Source organism: Leuciscus leuciscus, assembly GCF_965113295.1.
Source record: "Leuciscus leuciscus genome assembly, chromosome: 17".
In the NCBI taxonomy this organism is placed as follows: domain Eukaryota; kingdom Metazoa; phylum Chordata; class Actinopteri; order Cypriniformes; family Leuciscidae; genus Leuciscus; species Leuciscus leuciscus.
Window position 1 is genome coordinate 17,858,715 of NC_138741.1, and position 17,997 is coordinate 17,876,711.

The 17,997-nt window shown below is 39.4% G+C and overlaps 1 protein-coding gene across 2 annotated transcripts; it reads right to left on the minus strand.

Annotated features, from left to right (window-relative positions):
- Nucleotides 1-42: 42 nt before the first annotated feature.
- On the minus strand, nucleotides 43-17,805 carry rlf (RLF zinc finger). Of its 2 annotated transcripts, XM_082142719.1 has the most exons (9): nucleotides 17,170-17,805; nucleotides 10,422-10,576; nucleotides 10,169-10,250; nucleotides 9,150-9,285; nucleotides 8,653-8,855; nucleotides 8,407-8,543; nucleotides 5,323-5,464; nucleotides 929-5,232; nucleotides 599-770 (listed from the first exon to the last, which is right to left on the minus strand). In XM_082142719.1, the coding sequence occupies exons 1-9, from the start codon at nucleotides 17,545-17,547 to the stop codon at nucleotides 731-733; spliced, it is 5,577 nt and encodes a 1,858-aa protein (XP_081998845.1). In that variant the 5' UTR covers nucleotides 17,548-17,805; the 3' UTR covers nucleotides 599-730. The 2 variants fall into 2 exon arrangements, with proteins under 2 accessions (XP_081998844.1, XP_081998845.1); XM_082142718.1 differs by having other exon boundaries at nucleotides 43-5,232; nucleotides 17,170-17,801.
- Between the last annotated feature and the right edge of the window lie 192 nt (nucleotides 17,806-17,997).

A 17,997-nucleotide genomic window follows, 5' to 3' on the forward strand; every position in this document is an offset into this window, starting at 1 on the left:
CTGTATGGGTATACAACAAGTAATAGAATATGTATTCTTGAAATCTTTCGTTGTTCTTTTTTATTTGACCTTATTTACAGATATAAACATTCACAACTTAACAATCAAGGTATCTAATTCTGGCAGCAAAGAACCAAAATTGTATCAATGATATAAAAAATACTATGAAAGTCTCTCAAATAAAAAAGGTGGACAAGAGTTTTAACTGCCTTTTTGCCCAGCAAAAGCTTATGCTTTAGTTTCAGAGGGTAAGAGATCGAGAATGGAGGCAAAGGACTTTGGCCTCTCTAGAACCACCACAGGCTTCAAGAACTGAAGTTGTTTTATAGCTTGGTCGCCACAGCCCGCTAAAGCCCTCTCCAAAATCAGACGGAGATTCTGGATAGAGGTACACTCTCCTTTAGAGATCAAGTGCCTCAGAGGGGATGACCGAAACTTGCGGCTTCGAGAGATGGGGGCTCCTCTCTGAGTGTTTTCTTTGACTGAGCAGTTCCGTCTGAAACAATCTCTGCGGCGAGGTGGATCAGGCTTGAGACAAGGATTAGTAACTACTGTAGCCCATGGCTTTTCATATTTGATGTCCTCCTTCTCTTTAATGAAATTCAAGAATGACGACTCAAAGCCCATAGGTTTGTAAGTTGCAATATCAAAAGCTCGTGGTGCTAGACTGTGCGCTACAGGATCCTTTGGGATTGGCGAAAGGGAGACTGGCGGTGGTGGTTCAGAGAGTTCATTCCTCCGTCTGAGGGGCTGCCGAGTTGGTGTGGGAACTGATATGGAAACAGTAGAAGGAATGTTAATAGATTTACTGTCTTTATCAGAGGGTTCAAATGAACTTTCATCAACAGCAATTCTGAGGGTAGAGGGTGGTGAGAGGTCAAGCGGTGGAGGTCGAATAAGGGGAGGTGCTGTTAACTCAGAGTCTGACCTGTCTTTGTTGCTTGGACTCTCCTCAGAAACAGGCTCTTCAGGGTGCCCGCTTGAATTTGGGGAGCCATAGAGCAAATCTTCAGCTGCAACAAGCAAACTTGTGTCGGGGTGTGGCTCCCCTGAAAACTCAATTACTTCTTGTCCCTTTGATTCGTTTTTGATTGAATGGAGGCTCATTGGCAGTGACTGGCCACCTGGGGTCGCAGGCTCAGACTGATACTCCATCTTGAGGACGCCATTTGGAATCCTTGTTAAATCAGGTATAGCAGACACAGCAGATTTCTTTTGTATAATCTCTTCTAACTTTTCTGCAGTGTAACATAATTTGTCCTTATTGTCAGTGAACTCTTTGCGTGTAAGTTTGTGAACCGCAATATAATGTCGACTCAAACTACTCATTCTAGTTACTACAGAGTCACAGTTCTGTAACATGCAAGGGAAGGCCACAGACAGGCAGCGGTCTTGGCACATCTGCAAAGCCTCCTCATGTGTTCGGAAGACAATCTGGTCAAATCCTTTTTTTTTTTTGACTGTTGGTGTCTTAGGTACTTTGTCCAGCATCTCCTCTGTATTTTCTTCAATGGACTCAAAGTTCTCCTCAGACGGAGCGATTTCCTCATCCTCGATGCAGCATCTCAAAGGTTGCTTGAGAGAAAGCTTTTGGGAATCTTTCGATGACTGGGAAGAAGGTGAGATGATCAACTTCGTTTGGCATCCACTATTTGACTCATCTTTTTTAGGTGTACTCTGGAGACGCACGACAAGGGAATCAGATGGATCACAGTGCCTATAGAACACATGCTTTTTATAGCTCATTTTGAACTTGCTGTTCACAGAAGTAGCAGCTGGATTCAGTGAAGTCTGGTTCTGGTGAAACTGACTTGTGTGACGCAAGAGGCTGCTTTTGAGATGGTAAGACTCATTGCAGTTAGCATAGGTACACTTGAACCTTGGTATGGGCTCCTCTGATGAGGCCATCCGTCTTTTTGGTATGTTCTTAGATTTGCAGGACACTTTTGATGTAATTTTCTTTCTGTTAAAGTTGTGCTCTTTACGGTAGTGTTTAGTAAGACTAGACAAGTTGTTAAATTGCTTATCACATCCTTTGTGTTCACATGGGAAGCACAACTGTGAGCGGTTATAGTGATGCACTAACTGAAGGTGGCCAACAAGGGCATTCTGATTACCAAAGGCAGCATTGCAGTTTTTGTGCACGCAGTGAAAGGGTTTATTGTATTTAGTGAGGATGTGGCTCAGATTCCCTTTAGCTACCAAGCGGCGGCTTCCCCTAACATCAACCGCTTCGTGGTTTACATCAGCATCAGTTTCAGAAGGGACTTGCCTTTTCTCTTCAGCTTTAACTTGTCCATTTTTCCTATCTAGCTTTCTTTTCCACAACTGATAATCTTTTTTTTGGCATCTCTGTTGCCAAAGGTGTTTGTCCCGTATTTTGGTTTTAATGTCATCCATCTTCAAAGATTGTGACTTCTTCCTGTTTCTCATTTTAGATGACAACACAGGTGCTTTATCAACTAGTCTCCTTTTAAAAGTGCAGCTCATCTGTTCAACAACAGCTTTATTTATGTGGTGCATCTGTATATAGTGGATCATCAATTCTTTTTTGTTTCTGTAGCACTTGGAGCAGAGATGGCACTTGAAAGGCTTGAATATTTGAGGATGAAACACCTCCATCTCTTTCACCTCTTCCTCAGAGTAACCATGAATCTTAATGTAGTGGTGCATTAAAGCACGACTAGTAACACTTTGGTATTGGCAACTCTTAGCTTCGCAGGTGTAAGGTTTGGTTGTGGCCTGCACAAGGAACTCGCTTTGTGGTTGATTGTTCCCCAAAACAGAATCTTCAGTGCTATCAGGTGTTTTGAGAGGCTCAAATGTTTCAGATTGAAACACCTCCATCTGTTGCACTTTCTCCTCAGAGTATCCATGAATCTTAATGTAGTGCTGCATTAAAGCACAACAGGTAACGCTCTGGTAGTGGCAGCTTTTGGCTTCGCAGGTGTAAGGCTTGGTTGAGGGCTCGCTTTGCGATTGCTCCTTCTCAGTGTCTTTAATGTGGTCATGTGTTTGTGGCAATTCTGACTTGCTTGACAGCCTCTTTGAATCACTACTCGCTACATGAGATCTCACCTCTTTTTTGTTGTTTGCTGCTTTGGCAGGTGACCTTGCATTCAAGGTAGGTGTGCAAGTGCTCTGTGAATTACGCATAGCATATCTAGTGCTGGGAGAATTAAGGCTTAGTTGACTCAATCCAAGCATGATTTCGGTTAATGCTGCACAGAGTTCTACATTTGAAAGGGTTGCATCACAATCTACAGACTCAGGAGCAGGCGAGATATCCTTTTTGTGATTGGATTCCTCTGTAGATGACTTTTTTAGAGTCTTATCCTGGCCACTTTGTTGCAATTCATTGGCTTGAGTCTTTGAATGCTGTTCTTGTACTTTCTTCTTGCATAACGGATCCTCCTCGTTAAACTCACCTGGATGAGCAATTTTTAAGTGCTTCTGGAGTTCTCTTGCAGTAGTGAAAGTCCTTTTACACTTTTTTAAGCCACATGTAAACTTTCTCCCATCAAAGCAGACAGCAACGCACGTCAACGAGACCTTAGATTCACTGTTCGCCAAGAGCTGTGAAGAACTTGAACCAACCTTTTGGACACCATTCTCTACTTCTGCATTTGACCCAGAACTCAAGTCACTTTCTACAACTGGGAGCAAGAGTTTCCTTCTCATTTTTCTCTGTGTCTCAAAGTCTTTCTCTGTGAAAGTGATGTCATGAGTGGCCAAGTGCTGTAGAAATTCCCTGCGAGAGTAGAAAAAGTTCTTGCACCCTGCACTGGTGCAAGTGTAAGCTGCATCGCGGAAGTGCTGCGCCTCATGGTGGTAGAGCTGCCCAAGGTCACAATAAGAGAAACTGCAGCCTTTCAACTCACAGCCGTAAGACAAACGGAACCCATGACTATGCTTATGTGCTATAAGTTCATTGGTGGTGTCAAAACGGGCCCCACATCCTGTGACTACACATATGTAAGGATGATCTCCATAATGGACCCACCGGTGCTGGCGATGGTGAAAGGCTGTCATGAAGGTCTTCCGGCAGAAAGTGCACTTCTCCCGGCGGTCTTTCATCTCCAGATAATGTTTCAAATTGGGGTCTTCACTATCATGCTCATTTTTTATGTGTACACCCAAGTACTTAAAAAGTTTAAAATTCCTTGAGCAGTTAGTGGCTGGACACTGGTAAACATCACGATCCTCTAACTTAAAGTATGCGTTGATGTAGTCAAATGTAATATAGTCATTGTCTACTTGCTTATCAGGCACACTGGCAGCTTGCTCTAATATATGTTCTAATACAACAGGGTCATGGGTGGACTGATAGTACATGGCAAGGGAAGGGTCTAAAGGAATTTGACCAGGCTCTAGCTCATCCAAACTATCCTCCTTGAAATAATGTTGCAGGTCCACCTTCTTCTTCACTTTTTTCTTTTTCCAGTGACCCTTTGCAGGAATCTGAATGTGTTTTTTGGAGTGGGGCGCAAACTCCTTTTTGCTTTTAAACTTTTGTAGACACACAGGGCATGTCCACACGTCATTTTCCATGTGTTTTCTGGCATGGTGACAGATTCGCGTCTCCACCACTTGTTTATGGCATATCTGGCAGATAAATTTATCCTTCTGATGCATGTCGGATCTCTTAGAGACGTCTTGTGAGTCTTTTTTCTTTGAGACTTTTTGTCCCTTTTCCATTTCCGTTTTTTCCACTGTCTGCTCTTGCTCAGTGCTGCTAAATACATTAACCTTACATTCATTTTCTCCCTCCTTCCCAACCTCTTCATTCAAAACTGCTCCAAGATTACACAGCTCCTCGGGTGCTGCTTCATCCTCTACTTCTTCCTCTACTTCTTCCTCAGGTTCCAGCCCCAGTAACTGAGCACAGTAGCGTTTCAATGTCTTCCAGTCCCAGAATTCAGGGTCAAATGGCCAATGTGCTTTCAGAGAAAGTAAAAGCTCGCAACGCAGAGAATTTGGAATAATGGCATTCTCCTCATCATATTTTTGATCAGGACGTGTGTAGAGCTCCTCAAGGACATCAAAGGCTTCCTGAGCAGGACTTAAGAGGAATTCTGTAAGCTGACAAGCCCTTATCACCTCCAGATCATCAGGGAGGAGACAGACAACAGCTTTGCAGACCATTGTTTTTGCATCTACGTCATCTTGCTTTGGAAGCCGAAGAGCCTTCACGCACAGGTCAACTGACACTGCAAGGCCAAGCTGCATTGCCTGAAAAATACAATAGACTAAAATTCAGAAACAGCTTAGTGTACATTAAAGGCATAACCAAATAATGAGGGAGGAAACAGGTCTATTTACCTCTGTCTGAATTACACGAATGAGGAATAGGAGATGGTAGATAGTCCTGGCAATGGCTGCAAACTGGAGACACCGTTCAATAAATGATTCAAGGGACACATCAATTCTTCTCTGCAGTTTGCTCCAAAGGAGGGTTAACTCCCTTAACAGACACCATAGAAAAAAAAAGCTTCATCAGAGAAGACATCTGAGCAAAACAAATACACCCATTCATGGCCTTCACTCCATTATTTACCTGTGCACCCTAGTGTTGCACGATATACCAGTACTAAACATGTATCGCTATACCCTGCAGTAAAAACGGTATGATTGCTGAATTGCTTGAATGAAAAATCAGGATGTGCTTGATTTTCAAATGAATTAATAACTGCGCAATAAACTGCAAAAAAGAACTCTTCTTCTTGCGCTGTCTGACACATACTCAAAGTGCATGAAGTGCACCTGAAGTGGCAGAAAGCATGCGATTCCGAATGCAGTTCTCTTTCGTGCTTATTGCGCAAATACACACATAATAATGTCAAAAAATGCCCGCCTTGGAGAGTATTCACGTGAACACAGTCGTTTTGTCTGTGAACGTAAACAGTTAAAAGGAAATTGGACGTGTATCAGTATATTGGGAGAGTTGGGGTACTCAAACTCAGACTGGACTCGAGTACAACTTTGCACGGACTTGAGGCCTGTTGCAAGAAGCTATTTGAACAAACTCTTGAGTTTCAGAGTAGGTTTGGAGTTGACAAATCCATATAAATCCAACCTGGTTAAGATCAGGTTCAACAGGTTCACAACGCTCTGTATAAACGTTCTGTCAACTCAGATATAATCCAGAGTTTGCGATTAACTCTGAAAGCGCGTGCACCTGAAAGTGTGTCATGTGCAGCACACAGCCAATCATATGGAACATGGAGAGCATCACTTTGATTCACTTCTCAAGAGAGAGCCGCGCAATTTAATTCTGTTGAAGGTTAAGAAATCATTATGAAAGAAATATCATGAAATTAAAGGCATTTACATGGCAGGAATAAACACTGCTGCTACAGCGAAAGTTTGTGAAGGCAGTGGAAAGAAAAAATCTGACTATCAATGCATGTGATTTAAACAAATGGACCTAATAATTTAAATAGTTTCACAAAGAGCTCAAAAGAGTACACATAAGCTTAATCTGTCTTAAAGCTTTATATATTAAAGAATGTATTATATTTATTTCAATTTAAAAGCAAAGTTTAATATTGTCAATTAATATAATTAAATTAATATATTGTATGAATATACATAATTCATATAATATAAATATAATAAATAATTAGCAGCAAAAGATGAGCATATTTCAAAATAAACTGCTTTAATTTGGAGTGACAGATACAGGGGGAGTGGCTTTATTGAATCTTTATTTACAGCTGATTGGTTGTAGCCTGGTTAAAACCAGACCATTCTCAGTAGTAACTGAGTTATGGTCTGGTAAAGCTCCATAGACAAATCATTTCCAAAGGGGCGTCACCAACGGACGTCGCTCAAATGCCTCTGGGTGCAGTTGGATAGACCTAAAACCAATCAGAGTGATCGTCATCGTGTAAAGCCATATGCTACGTCCCAATTCGCCTAAGTTACACTACGCCATAAAAGTATGTACTCTTTTTGTGAAGAAAAGGTATTTACTTTTGAATGTGTAGCAAAAAAGTAGGCAAGCTTTGGGACATAAGTTACTACTTCGTCATCTTTATCGGACGGATCTGTCGCGTGCATCCTGTCACTTAAACTGCCCTGTCAATCATCGTGTCACAGTTAAAATCCTCTATTAAATCTAATTTATTTAATTTCCTACCGTTTCGGAGAGAAATGTAGTAGCACGTTCATCTGCCAGTGGGTCTTTCATGGAGACTGTCCTCATGTGTTTGCAATTTGAATATAATAATGCATTTAAAAGTTGAACGGACGTCGCTCAAATGCCTTTTGGGCGCAATTGGATAGACCTATCGTCAGAGCGATCGTCATTGTGTAAAGCCCGCCTCAACGTTTCTGATTGGTGCCGCGATTTCGACGGATTAGAAATGGGCTTGAATGAGCTCTTTGCCAGACTACTTCTCGAGCAAATCTGAATTTGCCGGAAGTTGTCTGGGTTTTCCCAGGCTAGATTGGTAGAGTTTTGGTCCGCGATCTCTAACCCAGAATCTCTAACTCCGGAGCAGGTTAGCCGTGTAGCATAAGTTACCATAGCAATGAAACCAGCTAAAAACCAATCCACCTTCTTGAGCCCGAAAAAACAGAGTTTGCTCAAACTAATCTTGAACTTACCTGGGTAGAAACTAAAACCGGCTTTGTGCAACAGACGACTGGAGTGCATTTTTACTCGGACTTGAGCGTTTGAGACTCAAAATATGGAGTCTGACTCAGACACGATAGGTTAAAGACTCATACTTGACAAAGGCGGACTCAAACCCAATACTATATATTGGATCCGTGCATTAGGTCTTAAAGTGACGGCAGCCTAATAAACATGCTGTTGTCTATGCTGTTAATGTTAATCAAAAAACAAAAGAAACGTGCGGCTGTGGTCACAGATAATGTGCAAGTCCCGATTTTTGCCTCTTCTTCTGCGTTTAAAATTGTTTGAATGTGTAAATTGGCAAGACAAAACTCGTCCAAATTATAAACGTTCACTCTATGGTGATTAAATTTAGAAGTTTGTGGGGCAACTGGTCGTACGGATCACGGATCAACTGCGTCGCACCCCTAATGTTATAGGCATTACATCACCCCAAATTACATAGTAAAAATCTGGCCCTGTCAAAAAAGGCACAGTGCTTTTTGCAATTGGGTCGGGTCATGTTCACACCTTAAACGAACCGTACCAGATATCGTTTGGAACCGGACCGAGACCACCTCTTCAGCTGGGTCTCGGTACGGTTATTTGGTCTGCACCCGACTGCGATTGCTGTATTCACACCTTCCCAAAAGATCCACACCAAGGGGGGAAACGAACTTGAGTTCGATTCAATCAAACCAATCAAGTCAGGTGTGAATTCACCCTTAGTTAAATATACACATACAAAGACAGTTCATTGCGTTTTGGTTATAAAAGGTCCTCACCAGGAACAGTACAAGCTGTCTTGTTGTAGCTGCTGTGTAAAATATGTGGTGCACAGGATGAAGGCTGTGTTCTCATCCCCCTCAGAATCCATGTTGCAAATAATGTCCAGGACATCTTTTGCATCTATTCTAGAAATCTTATAGACAAAGGGAGAGATGGTAATATAATTTAGTTTATTAACAAACGCATCATGATGAAGTTCAACCATATCAGACACAATCATTAAGTAAAACTGTATACTTTACCTCTAAAATAGCTTCCTCACCAGGCAGCATCTGGCACAGTTGGGTGACAAAGGTTTGGCGAAAAGTTGACTGACTAGGCAGGAGGCTACAGTTAGCACAGGCTTTGTTGAGGATCAGTGCTTTCTCGACCTCCCCTACTTTCTCCAAGTGTTTGATCCGCATTTCCATAAAACCTTCTCCCTCCAAAGCAAGATAGGCATTCACTGTTCCAGAGGAAGGCAATGGTAAGTAAACAGCTGACTGTGTTTTAATGCAGATATTAACATTGTTGTAAGGTCTGATTTTAGACATCACATACTCTATTAAAAATCCCTTAAACTGGTTAAACTTCAAGTTTTTACTTCAGACATTTTGTGTAATAAAATGTCAGCCTGTCCACGTCGCTGAATAAACCAAAACCAAAATGTTCAATCAAATAAAAAGAAATGACATGTTGAGATAATTAACCCTTATTGTGGGCATAATGAAAAAAATTGCAATAATATAGTGCTACTCACCCTCATCTGGGTCTGTGGGCTGACCAGTAAGAAGTGAGACCATGACAGGATTATTCCAAGCCCCACCTTCACCTGTGATGTTCAGAAGGGCATGCAAATCTGTACTGCCATACTGCAGCATGGCCTCATGGGCCGCCTGTAAAGAGTACAACCACACATTGAAAAATATATAAAGTCTATATAGCATCTGCCTGGAAATAGTGTCCAGAAAACGGACACTGAATGTTAGATCAAATGCCACTGTATTTTTTCTGTATTGTCTAGGGTGACTGTACTTGCTATACAGATTCCCACTGGAAAATATATGTCCCAATTTCTGTTCAGTACACAAACAGTACAAGCCTGTCTTAGCTCACTGAACACCAGTACAGACTGTCTGCGACAGGGGTCTTTAATAGGGGGCTGGCAACATTTGGCGGAACATTATTAAAGTCAAACCATAAATGGCAGGCCCCTTCAATATTAAATTATAAATGCATAAAAATAAATGCATTGAAATATATTAAGAAAAAAATTGTATGTACAAGTACAGTGAGATTGTACATCAAAATTATTATTTTAGTGGCTTTATTGTATGCATCATGAAGCATGTAAATACATAAATATGCTACTATAGTGGTGTAACGGTACACGAACATGAGGGGGAGAAAACTAAACATAAAATTGCATATTTTTTTAATTAAGTTTACAAATGTGTATGTGTGTTCATTTAGCAAACTAACCTGCAGTCGAAACTAAATGCCTGAGGTAAATGTAATGCTACGTGAAATATTATTCTGTTTTATCTCTGGAAGATGTTTTATTGATATCTTTCCGCAGTTGAAACACTGGTTGCGAGATGAAAAACTATTGGAATTTGGATCGCCTGTGACTGAATGTATTCGTCGTGCGTCTGCATGCACCGAACCCCTACTACATATAGGTCAGCCTTTAAAAAGACTTTTAATTTTGCCACTTCTATTCAGTCAGAATTAAACTTTTGATCTATCTTGGACAACAAATCCATTATTATATCTTACCTGAACTGAACCATGGAACTGCAGCCAGGCTTCCAAAGGTATTTCATTTTGAGGCACAGACAACAACAATTCAAGGCAACTCCTGTAGATGATCACAACATTTGGACATAATTCTTTCAACAGTTTTAAAAGGTATACTGTTTTTTTTTTTTTATGAACAAGTGAGCCAGCAGACAACTGTAAAGACTTTAAATTGTGTTTCTGAATGTTTGTGAAAAGAAAAGGAAAAAAATATCCTAAAAATAGCACTTACAATGCAAGTCTTTTGAGCACAAGGGCAACATTGGGGGAGTCGCCTGTGAGATGTGGCCTGGCAGCAGCAAAACAGTTGATTGACAGACAGTAAACTTCCAATAGAGGCAATCCGTGTTCCACTGAATTCCTGCTCCCAGCGTAATGCATTAGAGCCTACAAGTATAACCAAATAAACAAGATCATAAAAATAAATCCATTAAAATTAAAAGCCATTTTAACACCACACTCAAGTCAAGTCCAATTTACTGCTCTTCAGAGGTCCAACAGATATCAAAACACAAACAATAAAAGTCTGTTAAAGTGTAACCTAACTTTACATCTAAATTCATGCTGTATGAACCATTTTAACAATTTCCATACATACATGTACACTAAAGTTCAAATGTTTGGGATCAGAACGGGTGTTTTCTTTAAAGAAATTAATACTTTCATTCAGCAAGGACACATTAAATTGATAGTTATGACAGTACTTTCATTCAGCAAGGACACATTAAATTGACAGTTATGACATTCATAATGTTACAAAAGATTTCTATTTCTAATCTTTGAACTTAGTTTCTATTCATCAAAGAACCTGGAAAATGCAGTTTCAACAAAAAATATCAAGCAGCACAATTGTTTTCAACATTGATAATAATAAAAATAAATGTTTTTATTCCAAAAACATATCTGGGAGTTAGATCAGTCAACTCAGTATGTTCACGTGAACACACAAAGACATTCTTAACAGAGCGTCAAATCCACAAGTCAGCATGGAAACAGAAGCATTATTTTATGGCGATTTACATTTAGTCTAAATCACCAACAACTGGGTGGTTGGTTGTGCAATATGTTTTTTTTTTTTATTATTATTATTACTGTGAACAATTTTGATGCTACATGTATAAATTAAAAACAAAAATTCTTCCTAAAGCCATTTTGCTTCCACATTAGACCCATCATATGTAGTTGTATTATAAAAATACATTATATAAAAAAACATCCCATTGCAAAAAAAACCCTCTTGAATGCCGACCGTGTGAGATGAGAATAAAACTGATTAGAGAAATAATAAACATTGCTTTATGAAAAAAAAAAAAAAAAAAAAAAAAATCATTTATAATTAAAAACATAACTATATTGTGTAAAATCTGCCCAGCCCAGTGAAGCCTCATCAATAGAGCATGCATGTTCTGAATAGCATCTCTGAAGTAAACTAACATGGAACATAACCTGTTCCGGAGTAGGTTATGTTCAGAGAAGTTGCTACGTCTACTTCATACCCTGAAAGTTACCTCAGTTTTTGAAACCATAAGTTGAGGTTATCTGCATGCTTGTCCATAAACCCAGGTCTGGTGCATAACCTGCTTTGTGGATGGTACAAGACTAGTTTATGTACACTCCTTGTTCTTTCATATTCATAGAATCTCCACCATGTGTCATGATAAATAAATGCAGCCTTGGAGAGCATAAGAAACTTATGCTCACCAAACAGACTTAAAGGGATAGTTCACCCAAAAATGAAAATTAGCCCATGATTTACTCACCCTGAAATCATCCTAGGTGTATATGACAAATATCCACATTTAAAACTTTATAGACTAAAATAACTAGCGTCCGGCAGATGGAGTTTAATAACTTTAATCATAAACTGATGCGCTTTGATGGACTTCCAAAGACATACAGCCATTCACTCCCATTATAAAGCTTGGAAGAGCCAGGATTTTTTTTTTTAAATAACTCTGATTGTATTCGTCTGAAAGACGAATGTCATATACACCTAGGATGGCTTCCGTAAAAAAAAAAAAAATCTTGTTTAAAAAAAAAATCTTACCAACCACAAACTTTGGAATGGTAGTATATTATGCTAAAAAAACAAGACAAAGGTGGATGAGGCCTGACTTCTGCGGAGTGCTGCTGACAAGGGTCTTTTGAGGTCCTGGCTCTAACATGTTAGCAGCATACTGTCTTTACCACAAACCTACGGGTCCACACAAGGGAGGATGTGAGGAGGAACCCCAGATACAACACTTCCACAGCACTCCATCTGTGCTGGGATGCTCTGATTGGACCTTAGGGATGGAAGTAGATGTAACTAGAGCACAGAGCCACTCCAGATAACCTCCTCGTTCCTGATGTACACATTCAAACTCTCCTTTCACAAACATCAAGCCTCAATGGTGTTAAATCCCAGCTGTTATCTTATTATAGTGAACAAGAGAGGAAATGCCATATTTAACCTCTACAACTAAGATTAGGAGAGTTTCCCTCTGGGTAACTGGGTATAGCCCTGTTAACAAGCGTCACCCCAGAGCAGCTGGGATGCTTTCTTCTGAGACTATCACTTAAAGGACAAGTTCGGTATTTTACACTTAAAGCCCTGTTTTCAGATAGTTTCTGATGAAATACAATGGTTAAGATTGAAATTTGGACAAATGCTGCTGTTCCCGAGAATTTTCGGTTTCTGTGGTAGCACCCCCTCACCTCCACAATGGTTGCATAGGTGCACTGGAATAATCCTTCCTAAAACGCATTAAACTTTCGTTTACAAAGACGTGAAACTCACCGAGTGGTCAGGGGTGTTCACTGATATGCTCACACAAAAATCGCTGCAAAAGATGCTTTCCAACAGGTTTTATCTCAGTTTTTGTCCAACTCCATTGACTTGTATTGGATGAAAAACTACGATAAAACCTGTTGGAAAGCATCTTTTGCAGCGATTTTTGTGTGAGCATATCAGTGCACATGCTTGCCAGGTTGAGAAAAAGTAAAACACTTAGTTAGCAGATATTTACGTATTGAACAAGTTTGAAGCTCTGATTGAGGGATTAGTTATGTTCCTCTAAGGCCCAGATTAAACCTTGTGCTAACCTATATTATATTCATTAGGCTAATTTCAGCACATTTCCACTTTGTTTTAAACGCTGTTCTTGTATTAAAATTAAGTGAGGCACACTGCTGAGCACGGGCTGCGGAATCGATAGAGAAGCAGCTGTATCGATTCTCGTATCGACAAGTAGTATGTAGTATGCCCTAGCAGACAGGTAGTATGTGTGGCAAGTGACATCTGTCAGGAGTCAGGACCAAGTCCTGCTGGATCGGTTGCCACAGCAACAGTGAAGCTGAGGAAAAGAGGCAGAGCTGAGATTCAAATGTAGTCTCCTAAATGGGGCCTCTGGGTTCCCAATGGGATACTTTTAATGTGCTTGTCATGACCAAATTACGAGTTCAGCACCAACACTGAAAAATTGGCATTATGGTGTTATAGACACACACAAACACAAAAGTCTGTGCATGATTGACACGTGCTGTCAGAAATAACAGTTTTTAATCTTGATTCTTTAACCATGAATCATGACAAAAAACAAAACAAAAATGCATGTGCAATGCGTAACCATTTCAACGTAGCCGTACCGCAAAATATTTCAATTAAAGGGATGGTTCGGAGTAATTTCAACCATTTTCACCATGACCTCGAGCCAAACACCCCGCCAGAAGCTTTTTTTCCCTTGGTCGACCATTATTACGGTTAGAGCTTATTTAGAGATATCAGCCGAATGGTGGCAGAAAGCGATGCATAAGGATGTAGTGTAACGACACCCAGTTCCAGGAATGCACTAATATTTTGTAGGTAGTACCAGTTTGGAACAATTATTAGTTAACACTAAGTTGTCAACACTTCGGAAAAACTACCAACTAGTACTAGTTGGTACTATCAACAAAATATTAGTGCATTCCTGGAACTGGGCGTCGTTTCACTACATCCTTATGCATCGCTTTCTGCCAGGACTTTTCCCAAATCACAGAAGTGACCTCGACGTCCGGGATAGCGGTAGCATAAGCCATCAGGCAAGTGTTATTTAAATAAACTCCTGATGTACTTACAAAGTATACTTTTTTCCAAACTAAAAAGAGGCCCTTGAAACCCAAAACTTTGCATTACTGAAAAAGCTTAAATTGGTTTCTAGAACTTATATGTGTGTATTTAATATAAAAAATTAAATAAAAAAAATTGGTTCATTCCAGGAGTCTGAATGCAGTTTGCATTGAATATTGATATATGTGTGAATGTTCCAAACTTTCAAAAAACCCTTTTAAACATAACCAAACTTGGTTGGTGTAGCAATTATGGCATGTTAATAGCAATGTATTGCACTCTATGCAATACAATGCACTCTGAGTTCTCTTATGTTCACATTTGCATAATCCCGAATCATTTCTGCCGTACAGTACAACATTAATGATGACACAAGGTGGAGCTTTTTCAATGAAAGACAGAACAAGGAGCATAATACACTACCATTTAAGTTTGGGGGTTTTACATTTATTTTTGAATTAAGTCTATTTTAGGCTCACCAGGGCTATATGTGATAATACAGAAAACAGTAATTTATTATATATTACAATAAAAATCCTTTTTTCTATTTTAAAATATATTAAATACAAATAAAAAAATCCTGTGATGGCAAAGCTGTCCAATGCAGCCATATCTTCAATGTCACACAATCCTTCAGAAATCATTCTAATATGCTGATTTGGTCCTCAAGAAACTTATCTCAGTTGAAAACAATTGCACTTCGTAAAATTGTGGAAAATATGATACATTTTCTCAAGATTTTTTGATGAATAAAAAGTTAATTGAAAGAATTTTGTTTTGTTTTAATAGAAATCTTTTCTAACGATGTGAAAGACTTTACTGTAACTTTTATTAACAAATTAATTTGACTGCCTTGATAAATGAATTGTGATCAATCTCTTTTGTAGAACTAACAAGAATAAAGGTGCAGTAAGCGATTTCTGGGAAAAGCTAGGCTATACATTTAAATCAACAACCCAAAAAAACTATTTTGTGAATATTTGCTATAAGTCTGTTTTGTACGTGTGTTGAAAAGAAATTGTGTTTGCACACAGTCATGGCCTGTGTAAATAGGAGAAAAAAACAAAGTGAATTGGACTGAACACCACAACTCTCTTGTAGCAATCAGCAAAAGCGGGCGTATACATTCATGATGGGGAAGGAGAAAGAGTGAGCAAGCGGGACATTTTGTAGAAACTGTAAATAGAGATGCCAGAGATATTACCAAAGAGGAAAAGGTCAAAGGAATATAATTGAAAAAAGAAGGGTTATGATCAGTCAAGCGCTAAGGCCCTGCATTAATAAAAAAAATAAAAAATAAAAAAACACCTTTCCAGAGCTGGAGAGACGGTAGAGAGGCCTGAAAACGGACGCCGAGGTTGCTTTGTTTTTGCTCGATACGTGAGTAACATTGTTTTTTCTATGTTTTACAGAACCAAGATATGCTTTTGTGATTGCTGAATCACAGTCTAATGTGCCAGTCATGTTGCATAGCATGTTCCGTTATTTTGGAGGCAAAGGAATAAAGGCAAGGCTGTGTTTGATTGGGTGTTGATTTCAAATATCAACAGTGTTTCTCACAAATCGCTTACTGCACCTTCAATATAACATGACTGAAATTTGCCTCAAAATATACATAGTATTTTCAAATCAAAATAGTTGAATTAGTTGTCTATTTCAAGCCATGAAAATTTTTTTTTAAAATAAAATATCAATAAAAACCATTGGAACTGGGATTGATAGTTGCCAAGAGACTGATATTGAAGGAATGGAAGTCTCCCACTCCTCCTTCCTTTCAGGTATGGGTCATTGATATGCTATCCATAATACAAATGGAAAAACTCTGCACGAGTCAAATGGACACATTTTTCCATTCTTGGAACCCATTCTTAACTCATTTTGAAAAAGCTAAAATACAGTAAACTAATTGTGTTCCTGACTGTATTACCAACCTTTCCTCCTACCGCTGTACTAAATACAACTGTAAACAACTGGCAATAGCTGCATCTGAGCCCTCTTTGTTTGTTTGTTTAATTTGAAAATGTAAATAAAATATTTAAAAAACAAAAATATATATCAATAAAATGCTTTCACTACACAAATGCATACATACACTGTTTCCCTAGCTGTAAACTTTGACAAGTAGTACTGGAGTGCAATTACTTAATTGTACTCTTATATTAAAAACAGTACCAATCATCATCAATATTATATTACAATAATATTCAAGAGGGCTGGTTCCAAAAAACATCAGTGTGAACGAAAACTGAACTAAGACCCAATCATAAAATTAGATCTCAGTGTGAATGCAAAGAGAACTGAGTCTCTTAAAAGGGGTTTGAGTTTGGACTCGAGGAACTCAAACACTCCCACTGTTGATTAGAAGTGACACGTGACAGGGGGCATCAAAGTTAGTAGAGACGAGAACCTGCACAAGATAAACACAACCGAGCCCCACCCCACAAACGTCCTGTACCCCAGTACAAGATATACCTGTTCAAACAAAACATGCAAATGCCGTTTCAGCAGGCCCTTAGAACCAAATCTCTAATACATGATTTTACAGACCCGCAATCGTAAACACAAACTTATATCCGCATATACGGGGGGCAGGGGGAAGCGTGCAACACACTATGCACAGTATTAGCTAACTAACACAACCAAATACAGCCTATTAGAAAATGAAACTTAAAAGCTTGCATCGTCTCTTATTTTGCTGGTCATCGGGCGTGCATGCCAACACAATTCGCTTGTAATTAGGCTCACTAAGCGGCCCACGCGTTAAGATCACATCCACGCATGGTCGGTTGCAGCCACAACTCGCATCTGGTTAGCTAACGCGAGCCGCCACAGCTCTGAAATGTTGCATATAAACAATTCGCATGCATGCAGCGTTTTCGGCAGCGCGTACCTGGCAGAAGTTGTTGCAATACTCCGTGGACGATTCTTCAGAAACGTCTTGCTGCCGAAGTTCGGCTTCGAGTTGCTGAAGGGTGGCTTGCAGACCCTCCATAGCGAAAAATGTGTCCTCGTCGAACAGCAGGCTGTGTCGGCCGCTCCAGTCGAGCTCCGCTTCTGCGTTCTCATCCGCCATGTTCACTGGCAGCCACGGCGCGTACGCACACATGCGGTCATGTGACGGCGAAGGGCCTCCTGCTCCAGGTGGGACGGAGGACGGAAGACGAAGACCACAACACATTGACCGCCCTGCCATAAATATAATTTTTTTAACATAATCTGGATTTATACAGATACATTTATATGTTTTTATATTTACTTGAAATGGCATGGAATGGACTAGATTCCTCAAGCATATTTTACCCAGAATTCAGTATGTTTGGGACTAGATCAGATGATGGTTTATTGTTAATTATAATCATCTTATATCCCCTTATATTAAATAAACGTATTTGTTTGATCATTTTCTTACACTGACGTGGGTAATAGGGTTTACAATTAAATTTTTTACTGCGCAGCATTTTTTGACAGACAAAAATACAATTTTAACGGGGGTTACAAACATGCATTTTAAACTACCTATGGTAAGTTAATTTCTAATAAAATATATATAAATAAAACATCTTATATGTCTTACAAAATCATGGAATTTACTTCTAAAGTTAAAAAATAAATAAAAATGGGACACAAAAACGCATCGTAACCGTGGAAATGTTTTGAGTGCATGCAGCTATGATTTACGGCTATGTTTCTGTATTCTATTATAATAATGTTTTTTACT

What these genes read in the sequence shown, in the direction of transcription:
- rlf (XM_082142718.1), bottom strand. Translation starts at nt 17,547, where the DNA reads ATGCCATTTCAAGTAAATATAAAAACATATAAATGTATCTGTATAAAT. An exon ending in GTGCTCAAAAGACTTGCATT is followed by an intron (nt 10,251 to 10,421) that starts GTAAGTGCTATT and finishes GATCATCTACAG; the next exon opens with GAGTTGCCTTGAATTGTTGT. An exon ending in GTGAGGAAGCTATTTTAGAG is followed by an intron (nt 8,544 to 8,652) that starts GTAAAGTATACA and finishes TTTGTCTATAAG; the next exon opens with ATTTCTAGAATAGATGCAAA.